Source organism: Schistocerca serialis, chromosome 1 (genome assembly GCF_023864345.2).
Source record: "Schistocerca serialis cubense isolate TAMUIC-IGC-003099 chromosome 1, iqSchSeri2.2, whole genome shotgun sequence".
Classification (NCBI taxonomy): domain Eukaryota; kingdom Metazoa; phylum Arthropoda; class Insecta; order Orthoptera; family Acrididae; genus Schistocerca; species Schistocerca serialis.
The window spans coordinates 1,205,568,709-1,205,584,489 of record NC_064638.1 but is presented as its reverse complement, the minus strand read 5'-3'; the positions used below and the strand labels follow the sequence as shown (position 1 = coordinate 1,205,584,489).

The following is a 15,781-nucleotide window of genomic DNA, read 5'->3' as shown; positions in this document are numbered from 1 at the left end:
ATCTGGGCAACTATCTTTCTAAACAAAATAATTTTGACAGTGCATTCGGAGCTAGTACATATCGACAGTAACAACGAAAATAAAGTAATTCCTTTTCATAAATTTTAGCTTGAAATATAACATATTGTATATAAAACTGCATGAAATTATTCAGAAAAACAGCTGAGACAACACTGGCCTGTCCAAAATTTGAAAATATTACTGGTATCGAATACTACTGTTGAGGAAAAGTAATGCTAGACGAGCATGTCCCTTTACAAACTCTTAGTATAGAACTATACGATCAAGAACTTTCCATATTTCAAAGTTGTGCCAAATCTGAATGGATGCCAGCATCTACCATGGATATGTTCCTCCATGAAGTAGTGGTGTGTGTAAGTGCGAGTTCAAGCGGATCTCGGTTACAGCAGTTATGCCGCGATGAAGACGCCTGCATGGGGTAGTCTGACGTGGAGAACCGCCTAGAACCAGTCCAGGGACTCATAATGGGTGTGGTTACTGTAAGTTACCATGGGTACGTAAGAAATGTAACAAGATTCGCTAAGGGAACAGAAAACTTGAATAGGAATCGGTACACTTCCTGCTTTCTCGGAGCACATAAACAGGTAGTCAAAATGATTTAGGATGTATTTTCGACAGCCGTCGACCGAAATGGTGTTCGGCTGGTCGAAGGAAAGCAGGCAAACCGCCGAAGACGTTAACCCGATACGTCAGGTGGCCCGTGAATGATTGAGCCCCGACCTCGGCTCTTCAATATTTCAGGAAGACAAAGTAATGGGAAATCGATTCCGATTTACATTTCCGAGGAATCGCCCCCATACCCGGCAGGCGACGCCGGAAATGTTTAACAACTCGCGCGCACAATTCGTCCCAGGGCCCTGCGCATGCCGACGTGACTGATGGGCCGGAATATATTCAGACGGTAATGCGTTTAACGCGGCGCCGAGGCGTTCGTCAGAAATTTCTTGCCGTATTGCTCCGGAATTTTAAAAAGTTATTATCCTGTCAGCTGTTAGAGATGTCGCGGCCTGCATGTCAATTTGTCTGCACGAAATTTGTCACACACGTAGGTTCCTCCTTGGAGGATATGCAAAGGGTGCTGTTGTCAAATTTGTCATCAGGAGTGTGGCTCAGATGAAAGGCATCCATTAGTTTCGGCTTGAGGCTTTACATATGAATGAGAACATTTCAGAATTTCTATTTCTTATTAATCGTAATTCTTCACTTCCGGAGATGCAAATTTTTGCAAATTGTGCACTACTTCATTATTTTCTTTTAATTAGACACTTGGTAAACCAATATAGTTAGTATAAAACTGTAGAACTGACACACACACACACACACACACACACACACACACACACACCTTTGATACAACCATTTGTTGTTATTTAAACGGCAATTTTTTTTTCTAAGTCAGAAACGTAAATAAAAGCTTTGAGGTTTGCCGATGGCATTGTAATTATGTCAGAGGTAGCAAAGGACCTGGAAGAACAGTTGCATGGAATCGACAGTGTCTTGAAAGGAGGACATAAGATGAACATCGACAAAAGCAAAAAGAGGATAATGGAATGTAGTCGAATTAAATCAGACGATGCTGAGGGAATTAGATTAGGAAATGAGACGCTTAAAGTAATAGATGAGTTTTGCTATAGGGGGGGCTAAATAACTGATGGTCGAAGTAGAAAGGATATAAAATGTAGACTGGCAATGGCAAGGAAAGCGTTCCTGAAGAAGAGAAATTTGTTAACATCGAGCATAGATTTATGCGTCAGGAAGTCTTTTCTGAAAGTATTTGTATGGAGTGTAGCCATATATGGAAGTGAAACATGGACGGTAAATAGTTTGGACAAGAAGAGAATAGAAGATTTCGAAATGTGGGGCTACAGAAGAATGCTGAAGATTAGTTGGGTAGATAACATAACTAATGAGGAGGTATTGAACAGAACTGGGGAGAAGAGGAGTTTGTGCCACAACTTGACCAGAAGAAGGGATCGGTTGGTAGGACGTGTTCTGAGGCATCAAGGGATCACCAATTTAGTATTGGAGGACAGCGAGGACGGTAAAAATCGTAGAGGGAGACCAAGAGATGAATACACTAAGCAGATTCAGAAGGATATAGGTTGCAGGTGGTACTTGGAGATGAAGAGGCTTGCACAGGATACAGTAGCATGGAGAGCTGCATCAAACCAGTCCCTGGACCGAAGACAACAACATCTGAAACGTTGTTCGAGTCACAGTCTTGTTTCTGAAGGGCCACGAGTAAAGATTTTACTACAAGGAGAAGGTCAACATCGGTCGTAATGCCATGTGCCTTTTTGTTGCATTGCCGATCTGATTTCAACTGACGGTGCACCTATCATCAGTGCTCTATAAGTAGTCATGTAGACTGAACGTTATTATAACGACACATATTCTAGTCTAATATACATGTGTCGTCATAATTTCGTTCAGTCTGCGTGAGTACTTATTATTGAAGGTAGCGGTGCTGTCGGTTGAAATCCATCTGCAGTGTAACAAAAAATGCAGATGACGTTACGATCGATGCTGACCTTCTTTCTGTCTTGGATTACGTCACGGTCGAGGGGCACAATCATTGCTATAGAATCGGAACATGACTAAAGACTTTGTTAAAGCTAAAAATCTGTAAAAACATGCATGATTATGGGGAGATAGATGCTGCCTGTAGGACATTGGAAGAAAAGAATAGCAGCATTAATTAGAAGGAAGGAGGAGTCAAGTGTGGAAGGAATATATAGCAGGAAACGAACATGAGGACGATACGGAATGGAAGAGAAAGTGCATTAAGGTGAGACAGAAAATATGATACCACGAGAAGAATTTAACAGGGGACCGATGGACGTAAGTCAAAACAAGGCGCGTGGAATAGACGAAATTCCCCCAGAATTATTAAGATCCTTGGGAGAACAAACGAAGGTAATATTAGTCCACGGCCACGGTGACCGAGCGGTTCTAGGCACTACAGTCGGGAACCGCGCGACCGCTACGGTCGCAGGTTCGAATCCTGCCTCGGGCATGGATGTGTGTGATGTCCTTAGGTTAGTTAGGTTTAAGTATTTCTAAGTTCTAGGGGACTGATGACCTCTGCAGTTAAGTTCCATAGTGCTCAGAACCATTTGAACCATTTGAACTAATTATCACTACTCAAAAGCCACTTTGTATCTGGGATGTGATGCATCAGTTGGTACCTATTTTCGTGTGTAGAATCCGAATATACCTTCCAAGATGTTCTAGCATGTAAATATTTTCGGGTTTTAAGGGGTTTTATTGTTTTCCTTATTTCGATATATAGTGTTCTTTTGTTTAGATGTCAGAATTTTTGTGCGTAGGAGTGCTACAAGCGCACCGTTGTCACCTTCTGTGAATTCCAAAGAAAACCTAAGCGGAAAATATGTTATAAACTGATTTTGAGCATCTATTGGCGTCATGTCCAGACATAGGTAATAAGTAGTTTCAGTTCTAAATATGTATTACGAAAATATTCATAAATATACACTTTTGTAATCGGTATGAAGTGCTCTTTCCTATAGAAGAGAAACATTTTTTTCCAAATTTGTGGCCTTCTTCAGTATCAGGTTCCCTTAGTATAAATTAGTATACAGAACTTCAATGTGTAGAACACGAAATACGAGGGGCGTTTGAAAAGTCCGTGCAAAAATAAGAACTACTTACTTGTTTGGGGTAAACTTTTTTTTATTTTTCGACTTAGTCTCCTTTTAGACCTATACACTTCGACCAACGCTGTTCTAATTTGTTGATCCCTTCCAAATAATAGGAATTTTCCAAGTCTGCAAAATAGCTATTAGTTGCTGCAATCACCTCCTCACCTTGTCCCGCCAGCGATTTCTTCAAATTGGGGAACAAATTGTAGTCAGAGGGAGGAGGATGTGAAACGAGTTGGAATCCTATTTCCATTAATTTTGCGACCACAACTGCTGAGGTGTATGCTGGTGCATTGTCGTGATGGAAAAGAACTTTTTTGCTGTCCAATCGCCGACGTTTTTCTCGCATCTCGGTTTTCAAACGGTCCAACAACGATGAATAATATGCACCTGTAATAGTTTTACCCTTTTCCAGATATTCGATGAGGTTTATCCCTTGCGAATCCCAAAAGACAGTCGCCATAATGTTCCCGGCCAAAGGAATGGTTTCCCCTTTTTTGGTGCAGATTCTCCCTCGGTAACCCATTGTTTAGATGGTTCAAATGGCTCTGAGCACTATGGGACTCAACTGCTGAGGTCATTAGTCCCCTAGAACTTAGAACTAGTTAAACCTAACTAACCTAAGGACATCACAAACATCCATGCCCGAGGCAGGATTCGAACCTGCGACCGTAGCGGTCTTGCGGTTCCAGACTGCAGCGCCTTTAACCGCACGGCCACTTCGGCCGTCATTGTTTAGATTGTTGTTTGTTGGAGTATAGTAATGTATCCATGTTTCATCCTTAGTGACGAAACGACGCTTAAAGTCCTGCTGATTCTTCCTGACAGCTGCAAACCATCCTTGCAACACTTCACACGATTCCGTTTTTGGTCAAGTGTGAGCAATCGCGGAACCCATCTTGCGGATAGCTTTCTCATGTAAAAATGTTTATGCGAAATGTTATGTAGCCATTCATTGGAGATGCCCACAGCATTAGCAATCTCACCCACCTTAACTCTTCTGTCATCCATCACCATATCATGGATTTTATCAATGATTTCTGGAGTCGTAACCTCCACTGGGCGTCCAGAACGTTCAGCATCACTTGTATCCATATGGTCACTCCGAAAATTTTGAAACCATTTATAAACTGTTCTAAACGAAGGTACAGAGTCACCGTAATGTTTATCAAGCTTCTCTTTAATCTCCTGAGGCGTTTTGCGTGTCATAAAGTAATTTTTAATCACCACACGAAATTCGTTTTCGTCCATTTTTTGACAATCACTCGACTTCCTTGAATCACACGAATGCCAAACACAAAGAAATAACCAATGTGGTTGAAACTTTGTGTGCATTCTTTCAAAAGATGCTACTAACTAAACATGACCTCGATACGAACCGGTGGTGCCATCTCTCGGACTTTGCACGGACTTTTCAAACGCCCCTCGTATTTTCAAATGTTGTGTAAAACGTAACCTCACGTCTAACAGCATAGAAAAAATGTATAAAACGCCAGAAACTGCTTTTGGTAATCTCTAGTGCTAGTCCCTTCATCCGATTCTAAAATCTGTCGCTAGACTGAAGCATCGACCAAAAACCATTGTTTATTCCTAGGCACACCATCCTTTAGTTACAACGCTCTTCGGTACTGAATGACGTATTTCGTATGTTGTTAGTGGATTGATTACATCTGAAAATGGCAACCAGGTGCTGAAACCGGCAATGCGAACAGTGTAATTTTAAAGCGGCCTTGAACGTAATAACGTGTCATATTGTTTTGCGAAGTTCTTAGATATATTTGATAATGCACCAACGGAGAATACGTTCTAGCGAACTCTGTGCTCCACCACCCCTGGCTACTAGCCGAGTAGGTGAGGCTCACCAGGATCTAGCAATTGGAACCTCGCCACGAGGACGTTATAACTCAATCAGCACGTGTAAACTTGTCGGTTTGGGAGGTGGGGGGTGGGGGGGGGGGGAGACGGCGTTGTTATCAGCGGCGCAGCAGAGTGGTAATTCCATTCGGGTCTTCTGCCGCAAGCAACTCCTGTTAGCGCAAAACTGTACCCCATCAGGACACAATTGCAGAGCGCATAACGCAGTTTTGTCGACTCTGCAGCGTCAGCGATTCATCATCAGGCACTGCCGGAACAGAGAGGAGAAAGGGACAGACAGAGTGACGGGAAAGAGAGAGAGAGAGAGAGAGAGGGGGGGGGGGGGGAGGGAGAGAAAGAGCCGGATGGAGCAAAGGGGAGAGAGAGACGGCGAGTTGTGGCCTAATTCCGCTCCCAGCGCGGCCCCGTAATCGCCGCCGCTACTCGCTACTCCGCCGGGTTTTCCCTGGGACGCCGCCGTCGCCTCCTGTATAGCCCTCCGTGGGCCGAACGTCGGCCGGGCCTCCGCCGGAGCCGGGGCCGGCGTGGCGTATTGTTTATGCGTTACGTGCGCGCCGCCTATCGCGGCAAGTGGTCTTTTACGGCGGGCGTGCGCCCCGGGTCGCCCGTATAAATAAAAATCCTCGCCGGTAGTAAAATATGCTCTCGCCGTGCGAGGAGCAGCGGAACTGCGCATCCGGGCCACGGGCTACGTGATTCTCCTGCCGTTGTAATGTTTATCACAGGCGGGTACGGAGGCGACTTCTCTGCATACGGAAGACGCTCGCATCCACCGCCACGTTTGCAGCTCCTGAATTTCGCATTTTTGATCGTTTTCAGGGTTTCGCGCCTGAATCTGTACAAATGGAACCCTTATAACATCGCACTGTTGTCCGGCTGTCTGTCTGTCTGCCCGATTTTTAAGAACCTTTTTCTCAGGAACGAGTTTACATATCGTATAAATTTATGCCTCCCATTAAGATGTGTGGTCTCTTGCTGCTGTACGAATTTTAAGATTCTAAATAAATTCCATCAAAATATATAGTTATTTATGTCACATATTTTCATACTCGTAAATTCGCTGCCGGCCGTTTTGGCCAAGCGGTTCTAGGCGCTTCATTCCGGAACCGCTCTGCTGCTACGGTCGCAGGTTCGAATCCTGCCTCGGCCATGGATGTGTGTGCTGTCCTTAGGTTAGTTAGGTTTAAGTAGTTCTAAGTGTAGGGGACTGATGACTTCAGATGTTAAGTCACATAGTGCTCAGAGCCATTTGAACCATTTTTGAAAATTCGCTCATGAGAACTTCTAGTACACATCCTGTTGACCTAGAATCATGAAACTTTGCTATAAGCAAGGTTACAGTACAAGCCAAGGATAAAAGCCGGTAATTGTTTAGTTGTAATTATATACACGAAAAAAGATATGTTTTTGTCCACTGCAAGTCCGAATTAAAAAACGCCTTCAGTCACAACTTTTCGTGTTTTATTAAATTCACAATGCATTTCGGACCCTGTGGTCCATCATTAGGTGTAATTTGCTTAATACATGCTTCATTTTTTCTCTTGAAGAAGTGAAATGCATATTCCAGTCATGAAAAAGTTTGATATTAGGTTCTGAATTTTGTAACTCAATCGCGAATAGTGGTAAAAATGAACAGTGTAAACATATCACGTAATCCAAGGAAAGCGTTTTTAACTTTTTAGCATTGTTATGGAGATGAAAATGTATGATAATGCTAAAAATTTCAGCGTATTGAATACAGTCACGTTTGAAACTGCAAAATATGGAAACAATTATATTATATTTTTGTAATTTTATCCGTATGTCTGTCTGTCTGTCTATCTGTCTGTTAAGACCCTTTTCCTCTGGAGCAGTTTGGCGCATCAAGTCCAAATGTATGTCACGTACTAAGGTTGATAATCTCTTGGTGCTTCTGAGTCAATGAAACCACGATATACAGCCATTTATATGGCATATTTTGATACTCGAAGACTCATCAAAACCTATAGTGTAGGTTGTGTTGACCTAGAACCATGAAATTTGGCAAGCAGCAAATTTTCACAGTACAAGTACAGAAAAAAATCCGAAACTGTTAATTTGCTGTCAGGTCACGCGACGAAAATATGTTTGTCACTTGTTACACAACTTCAGACTTGAAATTAAGAGAATCTAAAAAGTCTTGGACTCCCTGGGGCCAATATCTTGTCAGTATCAATGTCGATAACTGTTTCAGAGTTATAAAAATCCAAATATGATGTTGGTATCGATAGTTGTGAGAATTAAGTGTCTTTTAGAATTTGGATTTACTTATTTGTACGTGAATTTTATCCCAACTCGACAGCTCTGTAGTAATTTAAATTGTATTGTATTCACTCCTTCCTCAATGCTCTTCAGTGAAATACAAATTGTTGAAATGCAATAACATTTTGTAAAGCTTTTAAAGCTCTTTCGCCAGATTACGATTCAGTTTCTGTTTTTTAATAGTTTGCTTAGTCTTTCGGTTTTTTACAGATGACGTGGTCGTTGTCGAAGTAGATCAAGCATTAGCCACAGTCAAACTTCCTTAGAAACATGTATGTAGCAAATGTCGCAAACATGGGTGTAACTACTGTTCGTCAGAAACCTTCCTTTTCTTTCTCAAACTGCGAGACTAAATTGAATATTGTAATATTTATGGAATATTTCTTCGATACGTGGAGGAAAATAGATATATTGAGAACATAAATAGACAATATTGAGGTACCACAATAATACAAGGGCTATTTTTCTTTTTTTAGCCTCCAATCAATTGTGAAACTGAAACCACGCCAAAAATCGAAAATATTTTGCTTGAAACAGTTAGCTACACCTTACAGTCGGCCGAGGTGGCCGAGCGGTTCTAGGCGCTACAGTCTGGAACCGCGCGACCGCTACGGTCGCAGGTTCGAATCCTGCCTCGGGCATAGATGTGTGTGATGTCCTTAGGTAAGTTAGGTTTAAGTAGTTCTAAGTTCTAGGGGATTGATGACCACTGCAGTTAAGTCCCATAGTGTTCAGAGCCATTTGAACCATACACCTTACAGCTACTTCTCGACATAGTCGCTGCTCAGACATAGACATCTGTCACAGCTTGGTAGCAACTTTGCGGTACCCTCCTCATAGCTTTCCGCCAATTCCTTACGCTGACCTGCAGATCTCTGTCTGTGCCAAACTTACGTCCTCATAACCAGAAAACTGCAGGCCGTTGTGGCCGAGCGATTCTAGGCGCTTCAGTCTGGAATCGCGCGACCGCTACGGTCGCAGGTTCGAATCCTGCCTCGGGCATGGATGTGTGTGATGTCCTTTAGGTTAGTTAGGCTTAAGTAGTTCTAAGTTCTAGGGGACTGATGACCTCAGATGTTAAGTCCCATAGTGCTCAGAGCCATTTGAACCAATTAACCAGAAAATTAGAGGAAGCCAAGTATGAGCTGCGTGGTGGGTGATCAAACATTTCCCATCGAAAACGCTGCGTGAGGGTCGTAGTTACCCCTACAGTGTGCAGCCGAGTTCTGGCCTGAAGCAGTAAACGCATGAGACGTTATGTGGACTGCATGAGATCAGGCTAAACCTCTCAGCAGGCACTTCACACTTGGCAGAAGATTCTGTACTTCTAAGCCTTCTTAAGTACTCACTGTGCGCTCAGAACTGAAAAGTGTGACAGTAACGCATACTAGAGACATTGCACAACACAACAACACAAAGCTTCATCGCATTTTCACTGCGATTTTAATTTTGCGACCGACTGGAGGTTGGAAAAAAAATCTCTTGTATTTATTTAATAGTCCGGTATGAATCGGCTTTTGGCTTCCTGAAGATGGTGTGGTAAGCCGAAAGGCAGTTCATAATGAACTACTAAATAAATATTATGTAAATTGACGGTGAAAAAGGGGAGGGGGTAGGGAGAAAGGAAAGGAAATGGAAGAGACTATTGATGTAAGCTGTTTCGGGACCTTATGCTAACTCAGCGGCGGGGAGTGAAAATGTGTGCCCGACCGGAATTCGAAACCGTCATCTTCTTGTTACCAAATAGTTGCGTTAACCAGTGCGACACTCTGACACAGTGTTGATTCCATTTGCGTGGAGTATATCGGCTAGCCTCCTGGGCGACAAAAATTCTCTGCTAGGTGCCACCTATCTGCAGTCCCAGTCCATGTCCCCCTTGCTAGTTACTTTGTGATTCCGACAGAAGGTCGGACGTAATCATGCGTGCGCACTGAAGGTGATGATGATGATGATATTTCGTTTGTGGCGCGCTCAACTGCGCGATCATCAGCACCCGTACAAAGTTGTAAGTTTTACACAGTCCAATTTTTAACGCAATCCAATGTAGCAAATGTCACTAATGAAGATGATGATGATGACGATGAAGTGCTGAGGACAACACAAACACCCTGTGCCTAGGCAGAGAAACTCCCCAATCCGGCCGGGAATCGAACCCGGGCCCGCGTGATCCAGAGGCAGCAACGTTAGCCACTAGACCACGAGCTGCGGACCGCTGTGAACGTGGTGCATCCATTGCCCGTCGAGACGAATCAGTTATATGGATGTGTGGTGTATGTCCTTCCGGACATGTCCAAAAGAACAGAGAGCACATTTTCATACATATTTAATGAATATTATGTCGGAACATCAGTATTGTGTAATTATGTTTTTATTATGACATTATAAAGTCATATAAATATAAATGTTGAAGACCATAGTATATTATTTCTCAAGTCAACACCCCTTTTTCTCGACACATACTAATCGTGCAGGGGTGAATTAGGTATCGTTAGAAAGATTTTTAAACGGCTTCTGACATTGCATACCGATTTTGCGTTAAAACTTACTATTTGGGGAAAAATTTAAGACACAAGAGGCATCGTGTATGCCCAGCTTCATACCTATATTTTAGGAAGCTAACTAACATTTCGTTATATCAAATAACTTATTTCCTGGATGATTTGTATACAGCATCTTCGTAGATTATAACCGTGACCACTGCAGTAGTCCATTATCTCTGCCCGTCATGCAAGTTGACTTTTCGCACGATTATACTTTCCGAAGCGACAAATATACGAGGGTTGCCCAGAAAGTAAGTTACGATCGGTCGCGAAATGGAAACCACTGGGAAAATCCGGTAAAGCACAGTTTTGATGGGCAGTGTCTCTAGTGTGCCCGTCGATCGTGTCGCGTCGCTCTTTTCAGTTTTGAGTGAACAGTGAGCACGTAAAGATGCTTAGGGAATAGCGTCTCCCGCCAAGCATGAGGGCCCGGTTAGAGATTTCCCCTGTGTCATGCAGCCCACATAACACAACTGTCGAGCAGTTCCTTCTTCATGCCAGTTCTCGGCCGCACACTGCAGGGGCAATGAAGACGCTCCTGCGGCGTTTCCGATGAGAAGTGTTTGATCACCCACAATACAGTCCGTAATTGACTTCCCCTGAGTCTCATCTCTGCTCACAAGAACCGCTGGCTATGAAGACAAAATTTTTCCACTGACAACGAGCTGCAGACCAGTGCAGATAACCGGCCGAATGCACAGGCGGCTGCCTTCTATGACGACGATATTGGAAAGTTGATACAACACTACGACAACACCCGAAGTTGGAGCGGCGACTATGTAGAGAAGTAGTTGGAAGATGTACCTAACTGTTGCAAATAAAACGTGTCTGGTTTTCGCTGTGGTTTCCATTTCGCGACTGATCGGATCTTACTTTCTGGACAACCCTCGTACTTCTAATTGCTGCCTCGAATTGTGATTTACGTTTTGCTGCTACTGCCTAACGCGCTTACTGTAATTGTTTGTCGTGTTGATGTTATACGTTATGTGGCTGTAGTGACAGTTCCTCATATCTGCCTGTTGTACCAGCCGAGAGAAACTTTTCGGATGCAAAACGCGTTTCTGGACACATGGAAATGTGTGTAGTATGTATCATAAATTCATGATTATTGTTTCACGCCAGAACGAAATTTCTATTCCCCAACGGAGTGTGTGCTGATATGAAACTTCCTGACTTCCTGGCAGATTAAAAATGTGTACCAAACCGAGACTCGAACTGGGGACCTTCGCCTTTCACGAGCAAGTGTTCCACCGAGAGCCCGACCCACGACTTGTCCTCACAGCTTTACTTTCGCCAGTACCTCGTCTCCTACCTTCCAAACTTTACAGAAGCTCCCCTGCGAAACGAGTTCGAGTCTCGGTCCGGCACACAGTTTTAATCTTCTAGAAAGTTTCATTATTTCACGTCGTTCGGTTTATTTTTATTCTTAAATTTTTTTTTTCTTCATTCCCACAACAACCCTTACCCCAACGACTACACTTCACTTATTCCAAATACTGTCAGTTAAAACTAAACATGTGTGGAAGTTTCGTACGGTAGCATTCTAAAGTGTTTTTCTTCGACTATGAGCATTGTTTGTCGAAAATTGAGCGTTGACCTCTATTTTAGTACCTGATACTTGGGAAAGAGTATTGTAGTATCCTATACACGGCCTAATGCGTTACTGTAGTATCCGATACACGGTCTAAAACATTTTAGTCGCTAGGCGACTTGAAACCGGTAAGCGTAAAAGAAAAAAAGTTCTACCTTCACAAATGGCGATTGGTAGCACACTTTTCTGAAAACCTTTATTCATCACAGTGTCCCACAACCCTAATTCGTTATTGTAGTATCCGATACACGGTCTAAAGCGTTTCAGTCGCTAGACGACTTGCAACAGGTAATGACAAAAGAAACCATCTCTGCCACCAAAACAGGTGATTGATAACATACTTTTCTGGAAAACTTTATTCATCAACGTGAACGACATCCCTAATTTGTTATTGTAGTATCCGATTCACGGTCTAAAGCGTTCCAGTCGCTAGACGACTGGCAAAAGGTAATGACAAAAGAAACTATTTCTGCCACCAAAACAGGTGATTGATAACATACTTTCCTGAAAACCTTTATTCGTCACAGTGTTCCGCATGCCTGCTGATTCATTAAGACGAGTGATGGGACATGATGACAAGTACACTACTGGCCATTAAAATTGCTGCACCATGAAGATGACGTACTACAGAGGCGAAATTTAACTGACAGGAAGAAGATACTGTGATATGCCAATGACAAGCTTCTCAGAGCGTTCACACAACGTTGGCGACGGTGGCGACACCAACAACGAGCTGACATGAGGAAAGTTTCCAACCGATTTCTCATACACAAACAGCAGTTGACCGGCGTCGCGTGGTGAAACATTGTTGTGATGCCTCGTGTAAGGAGGAGAAATGCGTACCATTACGTTTCCGACATTAATACAGGTCGGATTGTAGCCTGTCGCGATTGCGGTTTATCGTATCGCAACATTGCTGCCCGCGTTGGTCGAGATCCAGTGACTGTTAGCAGAATATGGAAGCGGAGGGTTCAGGAGGGTAATACGGAACGCCGTGCTGGATCCCAACGGCCTCGTATCACTAGCAGTCGAGATGACAGGCATCTTATCCGCATGGCTGTAACGGATCGTGCAGCCACGTCTCGATCCCTGAGTCAACAGATGGGGACGTTTGCATGACAACAACCATCTGCACGAACAGTTTTTACGACGTTTGCAGCAGCATGGACTATCAGCTCGGAGACCATGGCTGCGGTTACCCTTGACGCTGCATCACAGACAGGAGCGCCTGTGATGGTGTACTCAACGACGAACCTGGCAGTGCGATTGGCAAAACGTAACTTTTTTGGATGAATCCAGGTTCTGTTTACAGCATCATGATGGTAGCATCCGTGTTTGGCGACATCGCGGTGAACGCGCATTGGAAGCGTGTATTCGTCATCGCCTTACTGGCGTATCACCCAACGTGATGGTATGGGGTGCCATTGGTTACACGTCTCGATCACCTCTTGTTCGTATTGACGGCGCTTTGAACAGTGGGTGTAACATTTCAGATGTTTTACGACCCGTGGCTCTACCCTTCATTCGATCCCTGCGAAACCCTACATTTCAGCAGGATAATGTTGACTGGAATACTCTCTTTCAAATTCTAAAGGTGGCAGGGGTAAAATACAGGGAGCGAAAGGCTATTTACAATTTGTACAGAAACCAAAGGGCAGTTATAAGAGTCGAGGGACATGAAAGGGAAGCAGTGGTTGGGAAGGGAGTAAGACAGGGTTGTAGCCTCTCCCCGATGTTGTTCAATCTGTATATTGAGCAAGCAGTAAAGGAAACAAAAGAAAAATTCGGAGTAGGTATTAAAATTCATGGAGAAGAAATAAAAACTTTGAGGTTCGCCGATGACATTGTAATTCTGTCAGAGACAGCAAAGGACTTGGAAGAGCAGTTGAATGGAATGGACAGTGTCTTGAAAGGAGGATATAAGATGAACATCAACAAAAGCAAAACGAGGATAATGGAATGTAGTCTAATTAAGTCGGGTGATGCTGAGGGAATTAGATTAGGAAATGAAGCACTTAAAGTAGTAAAGGAGTTTTGCTATTTGGGGAGCAAAATAACTGATGATGGTCGAAGTAGAGAGGATATAAAATGTAGGCTGGCAATGGCAAGGAAAGCGTTTCTGAAGAAGAGAAATTTGTTAACATCCAGTATTGATTTAAGTGTCAGGTAGTCATTTCTGAAAGTATTCGTATGGAGTGTAGCCATGTATGGAAGTGAAACATGGACGATAAATAGTTTGGACAAGAAGCGAATAGAAGCTTTCGAAATGGGGTGCTACAGACGAATGCTGAAGATTAGATGGGTAGATCACATAACTAATGAGGAAGTATTGAATAGGATTGGGGAGAATAGAAGTTTGTGGCACAACTTGACCAGAAGAAGGGATCGGTTGGTAGGACATGTTCTGAGGCATCAAGGGATCACCAATTTAGTATTGGAGGGCAGCGTGGAGGGTAAAAATCGTAGAGGGAGACCAAGAGATGAATACACTAAGCAGATTCAGAAGGATGTAGGTTGCAGTAGGTACTGGGAGATGAAAAAGCTTGCACAGGATAGAGTAGCATGGAGAGTTGCATCAAACCAGTCTCAGGACTGAAGACCACAACAACAACAACAACAACAATGCACGACCGCATGTTGCAGGTCCTGTACGGGCCTTTCTGGATATAGAAAATGTTCGACTGCTGCCTGGCCAGGAGATTCTCCAGATCTCTTACCAATTGAAAACGTCTGGTCAACGGTGGACGAGCAACTGGCTCGTCGCAATACGCCAGTCACTACTCTTGATGAACTGTGGTATCGGGTTGAAACTGCATGGGCAGCTGTACCTGTGCACGCCATCCAAGCTCTGTTTGACTCAATGCCTAGGCGTATCAAGGCCATTATTAGGGCCAGAGATGGTTGTTGTGGGTACTGATATCTCAGGATCTATGCACCCAAATTGCGTGAAAATGTAATCACATGTCAGTCCTAGTATAATATATTTGTCCAACGAATACAGTTTTACCATCTGCATTTCTTCTTCGTGTAGCAATTTTAATGGCCAGTAGTGCAGATAACGTGGGCTCGGCACAGGAGGTAAGATGTGTGTGTGTGTGTGTGTTGTCAGGTCTGCAGCTGGGCACGCCGCTGCGGCCGCCGCGCATCACGGAGCACCCCACGGACGCGACGGTGCCGCGGCACGACCCGGCCACGCTCAACTGCAAGGCGGACGGCGAGCCCGAGCCGACCATCGCCTGGTTCAAGGACGGCGAGCCGGTGCGCACGTCGGCGGCGGACGCGCGCTCCAGCCGCGTGCTGCTGCCCACCGGCTCGCTCTTCTTCCTGCGCGTCGTGCACGGCCGCAAGGACTCCGACGCCGGCGTCTACTGGTGCGAGGCGCGCAACGCCGCCGGCGTCGCCAAGTCGCGCAACGCCACGCTCGAGGTCGCCGGTGAGTACCCGCAACTGACGCTCTGTCACAGCTAGTGCTTGGTGCAAGGTGCGGTTGCTGTCACGTGGCTGGCGGCTGCGGCAGCTAAAGCCGTCGGCACACGGACCGTGCATCCGAACGTTGAGCGTTGGGCGTGCCGAGTTTCTGACGTCATAGCGTGGAATAGCACCTTCGGGAGTCTTTCCGAACGTGCAGAGCAATATCTGGCATACTAAAATGTAGACTTTGACGGCAGGAAATATCATGTCCATTATAATTATCCGGGCTGTTATGCCGTGGTCGGTTGATGAATTCTGAGGTGATTCCCAACGTTTCGTCCCCGTCTGCGAAGGACATCTTCAAGGGGGTCCGTAGCTCGATGGAAGGTCCAATACACCCA

At 44.4% G+C, this 15,781-nt stretch overlaps 1 protein-coding gene across 1 annotated transcript; it reads left to right on the top strand.

Annotated features, from left to right (window-relative positions):
* Positions 1-510: 510 nt before the first annotated feature.
* Positions 511-15,437, top strand: LOC126456625 (roundabout homolog 2-like). The gene is made up of 2 exons (XM_050092372.1): positions 511-514; positions 15,079-15,437. Exons 1-2 carry the CDS (start codon positions 511-513, stop codon positions 15,435-15,437), a joined length of 363 nt encoding a protein of 120 aa, XP_049948329.1.
* Positions 15,438-15,781: the final 344 nt, after the last annotated feature.